The sequence below is a fragment of the Lithobates pipiens genome, unplaced genomic scaffold (assembly GCF_037356315.1).
Source record: "Lithobates pipiens isolate NorthernLeopardFrog02 unplaced genomic scaffold, aLitPip1_a1.2 Scaffold_8, whole genome shotgun sequence".
NCBI classification, from domain to species: Eukaryota; Metazoa; Chordata; class Amphibia; order Anura; family Ranidae; genus Lithobates; species Lithobates pipiens.
Window position 1 is genome coordinate 38,123,576 of NW_027507903.1, and position 21,346 is coordinate 38,144,921.

General features: G+C 43.9%; 2 protein-coding genes across 3 annotated transcripts in view; one reads left to right on the forward strand and one right to left on the reverse strand.

Moving 5' to 3' along the window:
• The window catches only part of MRPL46 (mitochondrial ribosomal protein L46), a 32,508-nt gene extending 23,219 nt beyond the window's left edge, over positions 1 to 9,289 (reverse strand). The window contains exon 1 of the mRNA XM_077473319.1: positions 9,078 to 9,289. Coding sequence (XP_077329445.1) covers positions 9,078 to 9,272 — 195 coding nt within the window. The 5' untranslated portion in view covers positions 9,273 to 9,289. The remainder of the gene's footprint in view (positions 1 to 9,077) is intronic.
• A 380-nt stretch (positions 9,290 to 9,669) lies between these two features.
• Positions 9,670 to 21,346, forward strand: part of MRPS11 (mitochondrial ribosomal protein S11) — a 52,269-nt gene continuing 40,592 nt past the window's right edge. The window contains exons 1-3 of one of the 2 annotated variants that reach the window (XM_077473336.1): positions 9,670 to 9,835; positions 16,023 to 16,124; positions 19,779 to 19,877. In XM_077473336.1, the coding sequence (XP_077329462.1) occupies positions 9,780 to 9,835; positions 16,023 to 16,124; positions 19,779 to 19,877 (257 nt within the window). In that variant the 5' untranslated portion in view covers positions 9,670 to 9,779. The remainder of the gene's footprint in view (positions 9,836 to 16,022; positions 16,125 to 19,778; positions 19,878 to 21,346) is intronic. The other variant, XM_077473335.1, reaches the window with a different exon arrangement.

Sequence of the window (21,346 nt, forward strand, 5' to 3'; positions counted from 1 at the left end):
ATTCCTGCTGACAAGCATGGAGGGGAGGCTGGGATGGAGGAGAGGGAAGGGCTGGTGGACGTGAAGCCGCTGTATTGGCAGCAGCGAACAGTGCGGTATGCTACCGCTCTCTGCCCAAGCTTGCCTCAGCCCCTTAATCCGTAGAGAGGGAGATGCCCAAGAGGAAAAAAACCCTTACCTTGATCCTTCCAGGAGCATGGCTGGAGGAGCATAGAGTGTGGACACCAAGCAGACAGAACAGACATGAAAAGTACTCAAGGTGTCCTTGGCAGCCCCCGGGGGTGACTTTAGGCATAGCATACATTAACTTTAAAGGAGAAAACCTACTAGAATTAGAAAAATTCTTGAGGAATCTTCCTGACCTTATCCAGCTGCAGGGTTTGAACAACAGGCACAATCTTCACCTCTCACGGTGGGCTCCGTTAGGAAAAAAGCCTTCAGAGACTGGGGCTCCCTTGAAAAGGGGGGATCCGCAGCTCTGGGCCTGTAAGGCATCCTGCCAGGAATGTGGCTGAAAAAAAAAAATACTGGGTCCCGGCGTCCAGCTCTCTAAAAAGAGAAGCGTTATAGGTAAAGCCTTGTTTCTTTGGACGAGGCCCGGGTACCATCCAATTCGGCCTGAAAAAGACACTGAATGGATCCGGTTGCATAGCTGGCCCCAGTAAGGAATATTCCAGCGGAGCTCAGAATAACACAACTACTTGTGACCAACACCTAAGACACTGGAGAAAAAAAAAAACTGAGGTATCTCCAGTAAAGGGAGGGGTTAAACTTCCTGTCTAGGGTGTGACAGTGTCCAATCACCTAGCGATACCCTACAACTCATCAGTAATTACTGAGTCTCTGTGTCCCATGATGTACGAAATTTTATATATATATATGTTTTGCATAGAGCAATCCCTATACTCCTCGTTTCATGTCTCTCTTCACTGCTCCTGGCAACACTTACCTGTCAAGTGCCCCCACAGCAAGAAGCTTACTATGGGGGTACCCCTAAGCTGCAGCTCTGTGTGTCCATCCAAACACGGAGCTGCTGTTTGGCCCCCCTCTCTCTCCCGATTGGCTAACTGACTTTGACAGTAGCCGGAGCCAATGGCGCTGCTAAAGTGTCTCAGCCGATCAGACCGCCGAAGGACGCATGGACATCACTGGATAGAGAGGGGGCCCAGGTAAGTATTAGGGGGGATGCTGCACACAGAATTTATTTATTTTATCTTAAAGCATAGAATGAAAAACAAATAAAAACACACTTTCTGCCTTTCCAACCACTTTAAAGGGATTTTATTTAATTTTTACCTGTAACATGCTATGCCTTGATCTTGAATCTGATCTGTTACAACAATCGAACCAGAGGACCCTTCCTCTGGTTCTGGGTTATTAAGGGGAGATGATAAAAGGAAGATGATGAGCGACCTGGGTAAAAACAGCATTTCAAATTTCTAGCATGCGATTATAGCCGCTAGCAACAATGGCTGTGTCCCCTGTCCTGCTCCAGCCCTGATCTTCCTCTTTTGGGGTCCCCCACAATGATTCAAGTGCCCCCCCCCATAGCAAGCCATCTGCCGAGGTGGCACTTGTGCAGGCACACTCCTGAGCTAGGCTGTGTCCATTGACATGTGCACCAACTGCTTGGCCCTGCACCCCTCATTACATAGTTTAACCTCCCTGGTGGTATGATTATTTCTGATTTTAGGTGCTGAAAGCGGTACAATTATTTTGCATGGAAATTTGGCGTTTTGTATTGTAGTCCTGCAATTCTTAGGAATAACTCTTAAATTTGTTCTAACAAGAGTCTAGTAGACATCCTGGGTATGATAAAGTTTATAATATAATAAAAATTATTCAATAATGTAATCAAATCCAAAAACACTGAAATTTGCTCATTTGCAGAATTGTCGCTGTCATTAGATTTAGTGTTTGATGACGAATTTCCCCACAAATCACTATCAATCAATTCTGCAAGCGATTCTAATTTATTATCGCTGTTTTTTAGTTGGTCTAAAATCACTTGACATAAAAAAGGGACAGTTTTTGGTTGCTATGGACAATCTCCAAATTCCAGGCAGAAAAAAAAAACAAAAAAAAAAAAAAAACAGTATTTATAATATAAAAGTGCATGCAGGGCACTGGACAGACCGCTAGGGACAAAGGGGTGTGTAATTTTTTTTATACAGTACTGTAAGATTACAGCACTGTATGAGTTGTGTATTTTTACTTTGCCGATCTCTTCTCCCGTGCGTCGCAACGAACGGAGCACGGCGGCACTCGGGCACTGTGTGAATGGAGTGGGGGACGGCTCACTCACACAGTGCGGAGGACATCGCTGGATCCAGGGGACAAGGCAAGTAACCTCTCCCTGTATCCAGCGATGCGATCCCGAGTCTGGCTCAGGGTTACCGCTCGTGGTACTGAAATTTTAGCCCGTGCCAGACTCAGGATTACCGCCAGGGAGGTTAACTGACAGACAACCAAAGCAGTGCACGCACCGAATGCAGTCGGTAGTGCAGAATGACATGTTATATTATATATATCCCCCAAGCTCTTAAAATTCCTTCCCCCAAAAATTTGAAGCCCCACATACAAATGTGACTGTACTATATTACCAAAAGTATTGGGACACCAGCCTTTACATGAACTTCCATATCGTCCTAGTCCATAGGGTTCAATATTGAGTTGACCCACCCTTTTCAGCAATAACAGCTTCAACTCTTCTGGGAAAACCATCCACAAGGCTTGGGAGTGTGTCTATGGGAATGTTTGACCATTTTTCAAGAAGTGCATTTGTGAGGTCAGGCACTGATGTTGGACGAGAAGGCCCGGCTCTCAGTCTCTGGTCTAATTCATCCCAAAGTCTGTGTAGGCCAGTCAAGTTCCTCCACCCCAAACCCACTCTTCCATGTCTTTATGGACCTTGCTTTGTGCACTGGTTCGAACAGGAAGGGGCCATCCCCAAACTGTTCCCACAAAGTTGGAAGCATGAAATTGTCCAAAATGTCTTGGTATGCTGCATGATTCCTTAAGAGTTTCCTTCACTGGAACTAAGGGGCCTAATCCAACGCCTGAAAGACAACTCCACACCATAATCCCCCCTCCACCAAATGATTTGGACCAGTGCACAAAGTAAGGTCCAAAAAGACACGGATAAGCAAGTTTGAGGTGGAGGAACTTGACTGGCCTGCACAGAATCCTGACCTCAACCCGATAGAACGCCTTTGGGATGAATTAGAGGGGAGACTGCGAGCCAGGCCTTCTCTCCAACATCAGTGCCTGACCTTACAAATGGACTTCTTCTGGAACAATGGTCAAACATTCCCATAGACATACTCCTAAACCTTGTGGACCGCTTTCCTAGAAGAGTTGAAGCTGTTATAGATGCAAAGGGTGGGCCAACAATATGGAACCCTACATCGCGGCTCCGGCGAATCACAGCGCCGGAGCAGCGAGACCAGGAAGTCACTCCGAGATACATGGCAGCGGTGAAGATGAAGGAGGCCCGCTTCGGGGGCTTTGTTCTCAGGTAAGTTATTCATAATGAGCTAGTATGCTATGCATACTAGCTCATTATACCTTTGCCTTGCAGGTTGCATTTTTTTTTTCTAAAGGTGCCTTTACTTCCTCTTTAAAGGGGTTGTAAACCTACTTACCCGAGTCCCTTCGCTCCCCTCGGCGGAGACGCGCTCATCCTCTCTGCCTGGGTTTCTCAGCTCTTGAATGGATAACTTGACAGCAGCAGGAGCCAATGGCTGTGCTGCTATCAATCAAATCCAATGACGTGGGCGTCGAGTATGGCATTCTGCCAGGGGACCCCAGAAGACGATGATCGGGGCCACACTGCAAAATGAACTGCACAGTGGAGACAAGTTTGATTTTTGTTTTTTTTTATATATTATATTATTCCACACAAGAAATAAATGATCATTTGCAACAAGTATACAGAACAAAAAGCTAAAGACGTTCTCATGTCCTTTAAACAAAAATCATTTTTACTTCTGACTGTCTTAGAGCTGCACGATTAATCGTTAAGAATCTTTATCACGATTTTTTTCCCTGTTGCAATCTTGACAAAAGGGTTTCCCGATCTTTGGTATGCAGAGAATTTTCTCTATGTCAAAAGTCAAAGTCTGGGTGTAATGACATATTTGGCGACCCATCGCAGTTTGCTACGGAAGTGATATTCCGTCACAGCCATCTTGCTACACCCCAAACTTATCCACACTAAGGATACACTAAGGGGTAAAGTGGACATGTTGTTACCTCCACCGGAGTTTTGCATTTTACAAGTACTTATAACAGTAAAATGCATTTATATAGTGAAATACAGGACTTACAACTCCGTCTGACTACTTAGATGTTGAATTTTAAAAGCAGCGAACTTCTGTGAGATTAGCAAACCTGTGAGAGGAGCAGGGTTGCTGCTGCTTTTAAAATTCAACATCTACCTAGTCATATGGAGTTCTAAGTTCTGTATTTCAATATATAAATTCACTTTACTGTTATAAATATATGTAAAATGCAAAACTCCGGTGGGTGTAACATGCCCACTTTACCCCTTTCTTACTGTGGACGAGTGTGGGGTGTAGCAAGATGGTGGCAACAGAACGTCACTTCCGTAGCAAACTGCGATGGATCGCAGAATATGTCGTAACATGGGCAGTCTGCCAAGTTTTAAAACATTCTATCAGTGGAATGTTAAGTCTAAATATTGTATCAATTTGTCTTTAAAACATCAAAGACTTCTGCATTTAAATTAGGAACGTTTAATCACTTAAACACTAAAATTTCTTCTTAGTTGTTTTCAAGTTAAATTTTTTTTGCTAGAAATTGCTAGACATCACTTAGAACCCAAAAAAAATATAATATATTTTTTTAGTAGAGACCCTAGAGAATAAAATAGTGGTTGTTGCAATATTTTATGTCACACTGTATTTGAGCAGCGGTCTTTCAAATGCAATTTTTTTGGGGAAAAAAATTACTTTTAATGGGGGGGGGGGGGGGGGGGGGGGGGAATAACCTAGCCAGAAAAGTTGGCTCAGATTTTTGTGAAAGATTTTAGGCCGTGAGAATTGTGATCTTTATTTTAAGCAAAAAAACAAAACAAAAAAAAAAAACTGCGATTCTCATTTTGGCCAGAATTGTGCAGCTCTACTGTGTTGCTTTTGGAGAGTTCCCCTTACTTCCTGTCTGAGGTAACTGTGCCACCAAAACAGGAAGTGAAAGAAAATGTCCCTGTATAGCAAATTGGATCATGCTTTTCTGGGGAGTTTTTTTTTTTTGCCTTCGTCTGGATCAACTGTGGGTATAGGATTGGGTATTTGGGATTGTTTAATTTTTTTCATATTTTTATGGTTGAACTAGATGGACTTGTGTCTTTTCTCAACTTGACTAACTATAACTAGTTAACAGGCTGGGTTCACACTTAAAACAAATACGGCTCACAGCAGGGGTCCAGTGCTCTTCCCTGTTCTCCGCTTTTGCGTGTTATAAAAAAAAAAAAAAAGAAATCGGGAGTGATGTAATATACACATCTCTTCTGGGGTCATTAGTAGCAGACTTTAAGGCTTCATGTACACGGGACGTTGTTCAACCTCTTCTGAACAATCTAACTTGACAGCTAGAAACTGACATCTAAAAATGGCCGTTTAGCCGCATTTGCGTCAAGAAGAGTTTGTAAAAAAATAAAAAAAATTTTTGGTTAAAATTAAAAAAGCCAGTGGATAAGGCAAAACAGGTCAGGTACTGGAACTTTAGAAAAATAACAAAAGATATCCTGTTCATACCTGTATTAGACGTTTCAAAAAGTATGCAAACTGTTAAAAATTGATGTCATGGTCTTTTCCTGTGCTGTGAAAAACTTCAAGTAAAACCATTGAAAATAAATAAAATGAAAAACGTCAGTAAACAACAACCCTACTAAACACGAGTTACCGCGTTTACAAGCTATTACAGGCATTTTGGCATTTCAAATGCCTCTGAACCCATTTTTTTGCTTTACAAAAAAAAGCTTCTAAACTCAACTGCCTAGAAACAGCTATAAACCCCTCTGTGTACATGTACTGGTAAGAGAACAGCTGAAAAAAATGCCCAACTGCTCCTAAACGTTCATTTACCAGCAGCAGTGCACATGAGGCCTTAGAAGTGGTAATAGGAATAAAAGTGATAAAAAACATTAATAAAAAGGGAAAATGTAAAAACATAAAATAAGATTATAATATTATATATATATATATATATATCTCCCTTCAAACTCGCACGCAGAAGCGAACGCATACGTAAGTTGGGCCAACAAATGTAAACTCTGTTCAAACCACAAAAGTGAGCCATCACCACGATCGTTAGAGTCCGAGCAATAATTCTAGCACTAGACCTCCTCTAACTCAAAACATGTAACCTGTAAAAAAATTAGGGATGCAGCGAAATTTCGGCCTGCTGAAACATATCGACCGTAAACTGTGTTTTCAGCAAATTGCCGAAAGGAATATCTTGCTGATAATGGGGCCGAAAATGGGGGCGGGCATCCTCCCCCAGGTGCCGCCCATTCCCAGTCCTCCCTCCTCCTGCCCGACAGTGCGGTGATCTCCGTGTGGTACACTGGCGGGATATTGAATCAGCCTGACGTGATTACAGGAGGCGGGACATTGTTACTGCAGCCGCCCGGGCAATTCAATGCACAGCTCCGTGACACACGGAGATCACCGCTCTGATCCGGGCATGGGTAAGGCTGCATTCAGACACTGGCAAGCTGCATGAGGGGGAAAAAATGTGCCCAGGGCCAAAATAGTCATTTGTTTGCCTCTGAAACTATCCACCTCTGGCCACTTGTGTGAATGTAGCCATGCTATATAAAACCAGGTCACAGGACAAAGGCTGTACTCCCTTTATTGACCATATAAAAAAAAAAAATCTTGATTTTGACCCAGCTAGGTTTTTATCGCCATGTGATAGAATGGGGAAGGGTTAAGTTATTGCTAGTAGAGGTAACGATATGAGCATTCCCAATAGAAGTCTGTTGGAACGGAACCAGGTAGCTTGCTTGGGGCCAGTTCACACCAGATTCAGTTCTGTGTGTTTTTTTTTTTTTTTTTGCACAAAATGCATGCAGTGTGTTTTCCATGTATTCCAATGGCTCTATTTCACACCATGCAGTCAGTTTCCGCACCAGAAACTGACTGCATGGTGGGAACTAAAGCCATTGGGATACATGGAAAACACTGTGCATGTATTTTTATCAGGCAGGCTGCATCTGAGAGGAACTGGGGAGGCTGCTTTGATCTCCTGTACCACGTCCGCAGTCTCTGGCCATCTCCTGTACCACGTCCGCAGTCTCTGGCCATCTCCTGTACCACGTCCGCAGTCTCTGGCCATCTCCTGTACCACGTCCGCAGTCTCTGGCCATCTCCTGTACCACGTCCGCAGTCTCTGGCCATCTCCTGTACCACGTCCGCAGTCTCTGGCCATCTCCTGTACCACGTCCGCAGTCTCTGGCCATCTCCTGTACCACGTCCGCAGTCTCTGGCCATCTCCTGTACCACGTCCGCAGTCTCTGGCCATCTCCTGTACCACGTCCGCAGTCTCTGACCATCTCCTGTACCACGTCCGCAGTCTCTGGCCATCTCCTGTACCACGTCCGCAGTCTCTGACCATCTCCTGTACCACGTCCGCAGTCTCTGACCAACTCCTGTACCACGTCCGCAGTCTGACCATCTGCTGTATGAAAATATTTTTTAAAAAAAACAGTCATTTTCGGTATCGGTGCTGTTTCGGTATCGGTTTTCGGCTTAGTGTATTTTTCAATTTCGGTATCGGCACCAAAAAACCCATTCGGTGAACCCCTAAAAAAAAAAAAAAAAAATAATAGAGCCAGTTCACTGTGCTTTTTTTTCTGCACAAAATGCATGCACAATGTTTTCCATGTATTCCAATGGCTCTATTTCACACCAGGCAGTCAGTTTCCGCACCGGAAACTGCATGGTGTGAACTAGAACCATTGGAATACATGGAAAAAAAAACTGTGCATGCATTATGTGCAGAATAAAAGCAAACAGAACTGAACTGTGTCTGGTGTAAACTAGCATTAAATCACCTATGGGGGGGGGGGGGGGGGGGGAGATTTTTTTTTAAGTACCATAGTTGGCGTCATTCCAGGAGCGCAATTTTACAGCATGACACGTTTGGTATCCATTTACTCAGCGTAACATCTTTAACCACTTGACACTTAAACCCCCTTCCTAACCAGACCAATTTTCAGCTTTCGGTGTTCTCACACTTTGAATGACAATTAGTAATGCAACACTGTACCCATATGACATTTGTGTCTTAGTTTTCACACAAATAGATGGTGTTATTTAATCACTGCTGGCTTTTTTCTTTTTTGCACTATAAAAAAAAAAAAAAAAAAAGGAGAAAAATATTTGTTTCTGTTAAAATTTAGGGCAGTGCTGTGGGCGCTACAGATGCGAACAATCCCTCCCCTCGCACTGTACCAATCGGTACATAGAGAAGAGAGAGGAACCGGCATCATGACACTGGTTTGTTTACAAGCGATCGCTTCATAATTTGACAGAGCGATCACGTGGTAAACGGCCACGACCAGCGCCCATACACAGATATTTCCGGGGAAGCGCGCAAGAGCAAGATTCTGGGAGTACGTCCATGGACGCCCTCCCAGAAATAAACTGACCGCACTGTAGCCATCTTCCGGCTATGGCCAAGTCGGCTAGTGGTTAAATTTTACAAAACAAATTGGTGCAGTTGATTTTTTTAATACAATAAAGTGTATATTTTTTCCCCAAAAAATAAAAAATGCGTTTCAAAGATTACTACGTGAATACGGCGTGACATAAAATATTGTAACAACCGCCATTTTATTCTCTAAGGTGTGTATATAATATTGGTGGGGGGAGGGGGGGGGTGGTTCTAAGCAATTTTCTAGCAAAAAAAAACAACCACACACAATATATATATATATACACACACACACACACACTTTTTTTTTCTTCACTTGTAAACAAAAAGTTGCAGAAAATCCCCGGTCAGCGGGTGATACTTCAGAAGACTGCGCTCCCCGGTCTGCCTGTTACCTGCTGCAGCACATCGGCCACCTCCTTCTGCATTTCGGTCTTCCTCGGAGACAGCACAGCCGTCCTCTTCAGGCACACCGCCCCGTGCAAGATCCATGGCGAGACGGCCGACGCCCGCCCCCCTGATACCCTCCTCACCGCCGCCGTCCTGCATGACAGCACACCCAGCAACAACCTCCGTACCGGCGCCGCCATCTTGGAACGCCTGACGTCACGACGCCGCGACCTCTCCGCACAGAAGACCGAACCAATGTATCTTTAGACGTGCGGGGGGGGGGAGAGAGGGACAAAAATTACACCACTTCCTACCAGACGCAAGCCGCACAAAAGACTTCAACACGTAACAAAAAAAGTCCTATATTGTTTTAATACAAATAAATAGATGTATTTTTTTTAGTTGCCATTGATAATTCACTATAACAACTTTGTTTAACACCCCCTTTAGTTTGGTGCGGTCTGAGCTGGGACAGTCCATTGATATATACGGGGGTTATACTTAAACCTAAATAGCATTTCTGCTATCAAATTCTGTTTATAATTTTATATATAACAAGTAAAAAAACATAAGAAATAGATTTTTTGTTCCTTAAAGTTTTTTTTGCGTTTTACTGTGACATTGATGTTGGGGGTTCCCCCCTCGCCGGGTAGTAGGAAGGTTTGTCCCGTGTGACCTTGCAGTGTGTTCTCCCAGGACCGGGAGAGATGAATGGTGCGGTGTGGGGGGCGGCGGCGGCCCTGGGGCTGCTCAGGACATGTGGGTGAGTGGGGGGGCAGGGAGATATATATATATATATATATATATATATATATATATATATTTTTTTTCATATCATATCAAATATCTCAGTGAGAGGGATCTAATAGGACGGAACAGCTGTGCTCTGTGTGTGGGTTTTGCCATGTTGGATAGAATAAGGGAGAGTTATAACCCCTGTCAGGTATTTTTGCCATCTGTGTCCCCATTGGGGTTGTCACCAGAACAGGAAGAGAGGGGTAATCTTCCAATGGGGACACTAGTTCCGGTTACTACTACATTGCAGGGGTTTCCTCTCACTTCCTGTTTTGGTGATGGCACAGGAAGTGACCGGTAATCTTCCGCAATGGGGACACAGATGGTAATAACCTGTCGGGATTTCTAACCCTCCTTTCTCTATCAAAACTGAGAAGACATTTGCAGCGATTCCCCCACATGTGTTGTGTGATCCCCTTTTACAGATGTGTGTCGGTGTTCTGTCAGATCAGGGAAGTGTCTTTCCATCAGCCGCGCACGCGCGTTCCACCGCTGCCAGCTTTGCTCATCTGACAGGACGCCTGCAGTCAGAAAAAGGCGGCGGACATTTTGCTACACCCAGCTACGTCTTGAATTTCAGAGTCATTTTAGCAATAAAGTGAGTGTATATATAAATAAATATCGTATAGTCACATCTGTGACGCTGTTAGGATGTTTAACCTCTTCCCGCCCACACTATTGCCAAAAATAATGGCTTCAGTGCGGCCATAAATTGCCAGGAGGGCGTCCATACACATCCTCCCAAGAATGCCCCATTTGCACGTGATCGCCCTCCCCCCCCGCGCAGGTCACGCTGTGATCACCAAGTCAATGAGACTCGGCTGATCACAGATTACAGTAGGCGGCCGGTCCCGTCCCCTTACCACGTGATCAGCTGTCAGCCAATGATCACATGATGTAAACAGATCCGGTAATCTGCTGCTTTTTAATTCCCCCCTCAAGCTGACAGTGAGGAGAAAAAACAAATCCAATTCCCATCTGACTACATGAGACATCGGTCCTGCACACTCCACACCCACTGCTGCACATAGCAGTGCCACATACCAGTGCATATCGCCACTGCTAAGCAATGCCTACCAGTGCAGCCTCATCCCTGCCCACCAGTGCCGCGTTATAGGTACTCTTTTCCTCACACTGGCAGTATGTGAGGAGAGGAGAGCCGGTAACTGGCAAATCCACACAGGGGACATCTACACTGATAATTAGGGCACTGATCATCTGTGTCCTGATAAACAGTGCTGCCTGTCAGTGATTCCAATCAGTGCTGCCTGTCAGTGCCCGTCAATGATGCCTGTCAGTGATGCCTGTCAGTGCCCGTCAATGATGCCTGTCAGTGCTGCCCGTCAATGATGCCTGTAATTGCCTGTCAGTGCCCGTCAATGATGCCTGTCAGTGCCCGTCAATGATGCCTGTCAGTGCCCGTCAGTGCTGCCTGTCAGTGCCCGTCAATGATGCCTGTCAGTGCTGCCTGTTAGTGCCCATCAATGATGCCTGTCAGTGGCCGTCAATGATGCCTGTCAGTGCCAGTCAATGAGGCCTGTCAGTGCCAGTCAATGAGGCCTGTCAGTGCTGCCTGTCAGTGGCCGTCAATGATGCCCGTCAGTGCTGCCTGTCAGTGCCCGTCAATGATGCCTGTCAGTGGCCGTCAATGATGCCTGTCAGTGCTGCCTGTCAGTGCCTGTCAATGATCATAAATGGTGCCTGTCAGTGCTTACCTGTTTGAAAAATGTTATAACAAACTATGAATATATTATATATTCATCTTTTTTTTTGTTTGTTTAGTAAAAAAGTAAAAAAAACCCCAGTGGTGAATAAATACCACCAATGAAAGCTCTGTTTGTGTAAATAAAAAAATAATAATAATATAAATATATATATTTATAAAAATCTAATTTGGGTACATTGTAGCATGACCACGCAATTGTCATTCAGAGTGTGACAGCGCTGAAAAATGTTTTATGTCACACTGTATTTGCGGAGCCGTCTTTCAAATGCAATTTTTTTGGAAAAAATTACTTTAATGAATTAAATAAAATAAAAGAACTAACCAGAAAAGTTAGCCCACTTTTTAAATTTTTTTGTATAATGTGAAAGATTTTACGTCGCGAGAATCGTGATCTTTTTATTCTAAGCAAAAAATGTGTGATTCTCATTTTGGCCAGAATCGTGCAGCTCTACTTCCTTGTAAAGGAAGCCCGCGCGGGCCCCATTACAGGCCGCATCCATGTCCGTCCCTCTTCCTTCCGGGACCACAGACTCCGGCTCTGTGACTGTCCGGGACCGCGTGACGTCACTCTTGTGCATGCGCGTTGGAGCTGCCAGTCACGGCACTTGCTTCGAGAAGAAACGGCATGGAGGGGCCATTTCTTCACATTTCTTTGCATGTCCCGATGATATCATTGGTGCAAAAAACAATAAATATCTAGTAAACAGCGCACGTTCAGGAGATATTTACAATACCTATAGGTAAGCCTTATTATACATAAAACTTCCACCAAGAGGTTTACAAGTTACGCTCATCTGTCATGCAGCATTGTTCTGGATTCAGATATTCACCTGTTGAGTGGATTCAGTGTTGTTCTGCCGCCATCCGCTGATCAGGTGCAGCAGTCCTGGGTCTGCGCCGCCATCTTGGTCCTTCCCCAGTCACTCATTTCCCATCATGCCCTTCAGGGTCCTTTTGGCTCTGGACATTGATTTGAGGATTAGTGTAGTAATTAGGGCTGTAACTAACGATTATTTTCATAATCATAACATGCACTGGTTACCCCCTTAGTCAAAAAACCCTCACTAGACCCCACCTGTTTGAACAACTTAAGTCCCATCTCCCTGCTCCCATTTGCCTCCAAGCTCATCGAACGCCTTGTCTATGACCAAATGAGTCGCTACCTCATGGACAACAACCTTCTCCACCCCCTACAGTCTGGCTTCCGCCCACAACATTCTACTGAAACTGCGCTACTAAAACTCACCAATGACCTACTAACTGCTAAAATCAACGGCCACTACTCCATACTCATACTTTTAGACCTCTCTGCTGCCTTTGACACAGTTGACCACCTGCTCCTCCTCAGCAAATTACGCTCCCTTGGCCTCTGCGATTCTGCTTTATCCTGGTTTTCCTCCTACCTATCTCGGCACACTTTCAGTGTCGCTTACAACTCCATCTCCTCCGCTCCACTTCCTCTTTCTGTTGGGGTACCCCAAGGTTCTGTCCTTGGGCCCCTCCTATTCTCTCTCTATACCTCTTCCCTGGGCCAGCTGATAACCTCCCATGGCTTCCAATACCACCTCTATGCCGACGGCACCCAGAGCTATCTCTCCACTCCTCAACTCACCCCCTCAATCTCCTCACAGATCTCCAGCTTACTGAATGACATATCAATATGGATGTCACACCACTTCCTCAAACTCAATCTTTCTAAAACTGAGCTTGTTATATTTCCTCCTTCACGATCCCCCCCCCCCCCCGTGACCTCACCATCAACAGCACAACCATTGGTCCCTCCACTCATGCCAGAGTCCTGGGTGTAATCCTTGACTCTGACCTCTCCTTCAGACCCCATATCCAATCACTGGCTAAATCCTGCCACCTTCACCTCTGCAACATCTCCAGAATTCGATCCTTCCTGACTAATGACACCACAAAGCAACTCGTTCACTCCTTGATTATTTCCCGCCTTGACTATTGCAATTCTCTCCTTAATGGCCTACGCTTAAGCAGGCTATCCCCCCTTCAGTCTATTATGAATGCTGCTGCTAGACTAATACACCTCACTAATCATTCCGTGATTGCTGCCCCTCTCTGCCAATCCCTTCACTGGCTGCCCCTGCCCCACTTTTTTTTTTTTAAATGGCAGAGATCAGCGATTTTTCTTGGAGGGGTACAGGCTGTCCGACATGCACAGAACCTCTTAAAGGGCAACATATAGCTACGTGATTCTGCCTGTAGAGCCCTTCTGCCGACGTATATCGGCATGAGGCGGTTGGCAAGCGGTTCATATGTGAAGTTTTAAAATAAGGCAATTTATTCTTAAATATCTCTATGCAGTGGTAAATTATAAATAACGAACTATATGGTTAGGGAGCAAAATCTCAAATCTGCTCAGAGAATAACAGACAGAAGAGATATACTATATATGCTATTAGAGGGGATATACTGTATATACTATTAGGGGATATACTATTAGAGGGGATATACTGTATATACTATTAGAGGAGATATACTGTATACACTATTGGGGGATATACTATTAGAGGGGATATACTGTATATACTATTAGAGGAGATATACTGTATACACTATTGGGGGATATACTATTAGAGGGGATATACTGTATATACCATTAGAAGGGGATATACTGTATACACTATTGGGGGATATACTGTATATACTATTAGAGGAGATATACTGTATACACTATTAGAGGAGATATATTTTATATACTATTAGAGGTTCAATCTGGTAAATATCATCAGACTCGGAGATCAAATTTTAAAGACTATTTTTTGCAGATTTTCAAACAGAACTGTATTTTATATTATATGTTGGCCATAAAAAAAAACAATGTCTCTTCCTTCAAAGAAAATGTAATTTTAAGAACGTTCGTTCGATTTTCTAATCATTAGTGGGGTCAAATTGATGTTCGTTTTCAGCCACAGTGATGGGAAAATATAGAAATGATAGAAAACTTCATGATCAAAGGAATTTTCAGACAGTGTATGTGGTTTTCGTTCAGAAATTACATTCATTTTAAAACGAAATGTTAAAAACAATGAGAATTTCAAACGTTCCTTCATACAACTAATGTACAAAGATTTTTCGTATGAATATTCTCGTCTGAAAATTGTGTGGCCAGCATAAGGCTCGATGCACACCTCTGCAGTTTGCTTTTGATCTGTCTCTGCGGTGCGTTTTGATTTTTGCGCACGTGATTTTGCTGCAATTTGGGTTTTTTGGTTTTTATTTTTTTGCCCAATTTGTTTTTGGGCAGATTAAAAAACACAAATTGCTGCAAAAACGCATTACATGCTTTTCTGCAGCTCCTCCGTTGAAGTCTATTAAACCAAAAAAAGCAGAGTTTTGTGTTGAAAAAAGTCCCTGACCCTTCCAAATACACAGCGGCTGAAAAAAAAGCACAGATGTGAATGTGTCGCATAGAAAACCATGTTAAATGAACTGTAGTGTGCTTCTGCAAAAAAACACATAGATGTGAACCAGGCCTAAGACATTTAGTAACATAATGAAGTTAAAGCGGGAGTTCCGCCGTTTTTTTTTTTTTTTTTAAAGTCAGCAGCTACAAATACCGCAGCTGCTGACTTTTAAAATAAGGACACTTACCCGCCCAGCGCGCCCGCGATGTCGGCACCCGAAGCCGATCTCTCGATCGGCTCTCGGGTGCTGCCGCCGCCATCTTAGGTATGGGAATCAGGAAGTGGAGCCTTGCGGCTTCACTTCCCGGTTCCCTACTGCACATGCGCGAGTCGCGCTGCGCAATGAGGATGGTCCCCGCTGTCTCTGGGATCCGTGTGTTTCCCAGCAGACAGTGGGGGACCCGCAGGAAGTGGCGTAAATATCCGCAGATTCTGCGGATATCTATGCCGGAAGTGGGTGCAAATACCTGTACTATACAGGTATCTGCACCCCCCTCCCCCCTGAAAGGTGCCAATTGTGGCGCCGGAGGGGGGGAGGAATCCGATGAGCAGAAGCTCCACTTTAAAAAAACTAAAATTAACCCTTTATAATACAAAAAGAGTAAATTGCTATACTGTAAGGGGTTAATTTTTTATTTTTTTTTACTGTGGAACAGTGAGAGTAATATTTACAGTAGCGATTATTTGCTCTTTTTGTACTATAAAGGGCTAATTCTATTTATTATTATTTTTTTTTTAACCCCATTATGTTACTGGCCGATTAATCAATTATGAAAATACTAATCGATTAATTTTATAATTGGTTAGTTATCAATTAGTTGTTTCAGCTCTAGTAGTAATCCTTATCTATCTGCCTTTTGTTCACATTGTTATTTCATGTGTGTGTGGGGGGGGTTTATCGATAACAATCCATGTGAAAGATGTCACTGTACCCGCATTTCACCTTCTATCTGGTAAGTTGGCTTATTTTTAGTAACCGATGTTTCCCTATTTGTACCTAGAGCCATAAAAAGTTCCTGGTGCCGAACTCTACTTGTGAGTGCGCAAAGATGTCAGAATACCGCAAGTGATGTCAACACCGATGAAAGGGTCTCAAAGCACAGGTAACCGTCTAATACTGAGTATGGGGAAGGTATGATGGAGTGCATGTAATGGCATCTTCCCAATAGTGATTTGACTGCTGTTTGCACCTTTTATTGAAAGTAGTATTAAATATTATAGTGGTTGCAAAGTCAGAAGGTATTTTTTTATCTTAATTCATTCTATGCATTAAGATAAAAAACCTTGTGTGTGCAGTTAGCCAATGAGAAGAGAAAGGGGGCGAGTGGTGGCTTCATGTCTGAATGGACACAGGAAGCTGTGGCTCAGCTCGGGTGCCCCCATAGCAAGCTGTCTGCTGTGGGGGCACTCAGCAGGTGGGAGGGGCCTGGAGCGCTGAAGAGGGACCCAAGAACGGGTGGGACCTGACATGCTGCGGAGGTTGGGACCTGACATGCTGCGCGGGTGGGACCTGACATGCTGCGCGGGTGGGACCTGACATGCTGCGCGGGTGGGACCTGACATGCGGCGCTGGGTGGGACCTGACATGCGGCGCTGGGTGGGACCTGACATGCGGCGCTGGGTGGGACCTGACATGCGGCGCTGGGTGGGACCTGACATGCGGCGCTGGGTGGGACCTGACATGCGGCGCTGGGTGGGACCTGACATGCGGCGCTGGGTGGGACCTGACATGCGGCGCTGGGTGGGACCTGACATGCGGCGCTGGGTGGGACCTGACATGCGGCGCTGGGTGGGACCTGACATGCTGCAGAGGTTGGGACCTGACATGCTGCGGAGGTTGGGACCTGACATGCTGCGGAGGTTGGGACCTGACATGCTGCGGAGGTTGGGACCTGACATGCTGCGGAGGTTGGGACCTGACATGCTGCGGAGGTTGGGACCTGACATGCTGCGCTGGGTGGGACCTGACATGCGGCGCTGGGTGGGACCTGACATGCGGCGCTGGGTGGGCACTGACATGCGGCGCTGGGTGGGCACTGACATGCGGCGCTGGGTGGGCACTGACATGCGGCGCTGGGTGGGCACTGACATGCGGCGCTGGGTGGGCACTGACATGCGGCGCTGGGTGGGCACTGACACGTTGCACTGGTTTGCATTTATATTAAAATCTTTGCATTTATAAGGCTGTAACCTATCATACTGTGTGTTATGTATGGCTTGCTGGCTGCAGAATGATGGGTGTGATTTATGTTGAAGTGGGCGAGTTCACATTTACATGTACAAGCCTACCGTACCTCCCACATTCACTCCCATCCTAAGAATTCATGGGAAATGTAGTCTGATTACAGTTAGAGAGAAGAGGATATGATGCAATCACTGTTCTAAGAGAACTTCCTAAAAATTTAATCGGTCATATCGCTTAAACTTTAAGCAATTTCACAAATGTAATAACTGTTTAGTGTTTTGTATGGGGGGGGGGGGGTGTACTAATGGGGGATTTTTGGAAAATCCTGGAGTTCTACTTTAAAGACTAAACCTTCTTCTGACATCTGTTGCTTACAAGTTAAAATCCGTATTTTGCTAGACAATTACTTAGAACACCCAAACGTGTGTGTGTGTGTGTGTGTATATAAATATAAAAATACACTTCAGTGAATTAATAAAAATAAATAATTAAACAGGAAAATTAGCCCAATTTTTTTGTATAATGTGAACTATGATGTTACGCAGGGAATCGTGATCTTTATTCTGTTTCAATCATTTATATTTTATATAAAACTTCCAATAAATATAAACATTAGAAAGGAGAGTGGCAAATAGTCCTTGTCACTCTCCGATTGTTCAACAATATAACTACTTAACCCCCCTAGTGGTAATCCCGAGTCTGGCTTGGGTTGGGATTTTAATTACAGGAGCGTTAACCCCGAGCCAGACTCTGGATCGCTTCGCTGGATACAGGGAGGACACAGGGAGAGTTACTCACCTTGTCCCCTGGATCCAGCGATGTCCTCCGCGCTGTGTGATCGAGCCGTCCTGCGCTCGATTCACAGTGCCGAATGCCGCCGAGCTCCGTTCCCTGCGGCGTCCCTAGTGGTCTGTGCAGTGCCCTGCATGCACTTTTATATTATAAATACTGTTTTTTTCTGCCTGAAATTTGGAGATTGTCCATAGCAACCAAAAACTGTCCCTTTTTCAGTGTTTTAGGATTTGATTACATTATTGAATATTTTTTATTATTCTTTATTATATTATAAACTTTATCATACCCGGGATGTCTGCTAGACTCTGGTTTGAACAGATTTAAGAGCGTTATTCCTAAGAATTACAGGACTACAAAATAAAACACCAGATTTCCATGCAAAATAATTGTACCACTTTCAGCACCTTATTCCAGACTGAATCATACCGCCAGGGAGGTTAAGATGTGTATATGGGGGGGGGGGTAGGTAATGTTCTAGGAGCACCTAGAAAGATAATCTAGTGTTGATATCTTATATTATCGCCATACCAAGGGATCTTTATTCTAAGCCAAAAAATTTTAATTCTTATTTTATCCGCAACCGTGCAGCTCTACTTTATATACATGCATTAATTCAAAGTTTTACAAAAATGCATATATAAAATAAATAACATCATTGTGCATAAGTCTTTGTGTCTTATTCACAAATATCCCTTTGTAAATGTAATTAAAATCACAATTCAGCGTTTTGCTGTTTTTTTGTTTTTCTTTTTTGTTTATTTTTTTGGGGGGGGGGGGGGGGTTAAAACCTTAAACACTACTACCATGTCCATAACTATCAAACATGCAATATGTACAGTCGCAGTCCCAGCATATATGCAACAACCATATCAAGATTGAGCTTAGGTAAGTATTAGGGGGAGCTGCACGCTGAAGGATTTTTTTTTTTTTGTTTTTTATTTTTTTTTTATATTCATGCTGAGAATGCCTAAAGGTAAAAAAACCTTCAGCCTTTACAACCACGTTAAAGCAAAACTGCACTCAATCTGAGCACCACAAACTGAAATCTCCCTCTCCCTCCCTCTCCTAATAAAATAAAAATAAAAATATAAAAAAGTTCTGAAATTTATATTAAAGAAGATGAACGTTTTAGAATGGCCCAGTCAGAGCCCAGACCTGAATCATATTGAAAATCTGTGGGGTGATCTGAAGAGGGCTGTGCACAGGAGATGCCCTCACAATCTGACAGATTTGGAGTGTTTTTGCAAAGAAGAGCGGGCAAATATTGTCAAGTCAAGATGTACCATGCTGGTAGACTCATACCCAAAAATAATGAGTGCTGTAATAAAATCAAAAGGTGCTTCAACAAAGTATTAGTGTAAGGGTGTGCACACTTATGCAGACTTATTATTATTATTATTATTTTTTTTTTTTTTACTTTCCTCCACCTGAAATATTTCAGTTTGTACAGTTCATAGGTCACATTAAAGGTGGGAAAAGTTCTGAAATGATTCCTATTTGTCATATTTGTTTTACATCACAGAAACCTAACATTTTAACAGGGGTGTGCAGACTTTTTCTTGCCTAGGTACAGTGGATATAAAAAAATAGAAAAGTAACTGAAGAAACGTAAAGAAGAAAAAAAATCGTAAAACTAATAAATATATCTATTTACTAATGCTAGCAGCATAAGGATTAAAAATAGTCAGTGCTGATTGAAAGAATGAAGTTCCACTTTAAAGTGAATGTGATTTGGCTATGAAGTACAATAAATAACCTGTATACAATTTTTTTACAGCCTGGTTCCGCCTATGCCTGGGGTGCCCAGCACTTTGCAATGGGGTGGAAGAAAATTTGAAGAATTGCCAATTGTCCATATAAAAGCCACATACAATAAGTAAGTGAGAACCATCCGATCCGTAGTCATAAGGCTATTTGTGTTCTATTGATCATTGATTAAGAATGTTTACTTTTATTACATTTCAGGGATTAATCCAAAAGTTTTATATATCAGTTATAGGTGAGGGCTGAGGAGCTGGGCCAACTACTAAATTCATAAACTTTTTGTTGTGTTCTCCATACTATAAAATTAAGTAAATATCCAACAGGGTGAGTGGGGCTGTGTCATTAAATGTGCAGCTGAGAACTTGAGAGCTGAAGTCCCTGAGAGATATATGCTTGAATGGTTTAACCACTCGCTGGAGTTCAAGCAGTTATCTCGAGATGATGCTTGCAGCTACAGGCACAACCCCGGTACCATTTTTTTTTTTTTTACAGCCTGACGTTCAGCTCTCTTGTAAAAGCAATCCTAACGGCTAACTAGCCACTTGATAGCTTTCACGGGCAGCGGGGGGGACGTCCACTTGCTTGGGCTCTTCCGTCCCTCCAGGAGACCCAAAAGGCCAGCCGGCACATCCTAACAAAGCCGGGATCGGCTTCGATCACCACCCTATGATAACCCGCAAACGATGACCTGAAATCGCTTCCGATTTTCCTGAATGTCAACAGCACCATTTTTAAAAATGCCATTTAACCACTTCCCGACAGGCGCACGCCGATGTACGTCGGCAGAATGGCACAGACAGGCAAATGGGCGTAAAAGTAGGTCCCTTTAAATTTGCTGCCTTGCCATCGCACGTGCGCCGGTCAGGACCTGAATGAGTTCGATCGCGGGTCCCACAGACACGATCGCTGCGAGGATACCCACAATCATCTCACAGGGAGGAAGAGCAGGGAGATGCTAATGTAAACAAGCATCTACCTGTTCTGCCTAGCAACCGTGTCACTGATCTCTGCTCCCTGTGATTTGGAGCAGAGATCAGTGATGTGTAAAACGCAGCCACGCCCCTAGGACACACTTAACCCCTACACTGCCACCTAGTGGTTAACCCCTTCACTGCCAGTGTCATTTACACAGAAATCGGTGCATTTGTATAGCACTGATTGCTGTATAAATGACAATGGTCCCAAAAATGTCCGATGTGTCCGCCATAATGTCGCAGTCACAATAAAAATCGCTGATCGCCGCCATTACTAGTAAAAAAATAAATAAAAATAATAATTATTAATAAACATGCCACAAAACTCTCCCCTATTTTGTAAACGCTAATACTTTTGCGCAAACCAAGGAGTGGCTTTTACATTCCTTGTGACCGCAATAAAAGTGATCCAAAAAAATTATCTAACCGCTTAAGGACCAGCTGCCGTCATTATACTGCGACGGGTTGGCTCTCCTGGGAGAATCGCCGAATGTCGGCCGCTTTTAAGAGCGATAGGGGGCGCGCGTGCCGTGGGCTGAATGGAAAAGAACTGACAGATCGCTGTACCAACACAAGCAATGTTGGGGCAGCGATCTCCCCAGCTATG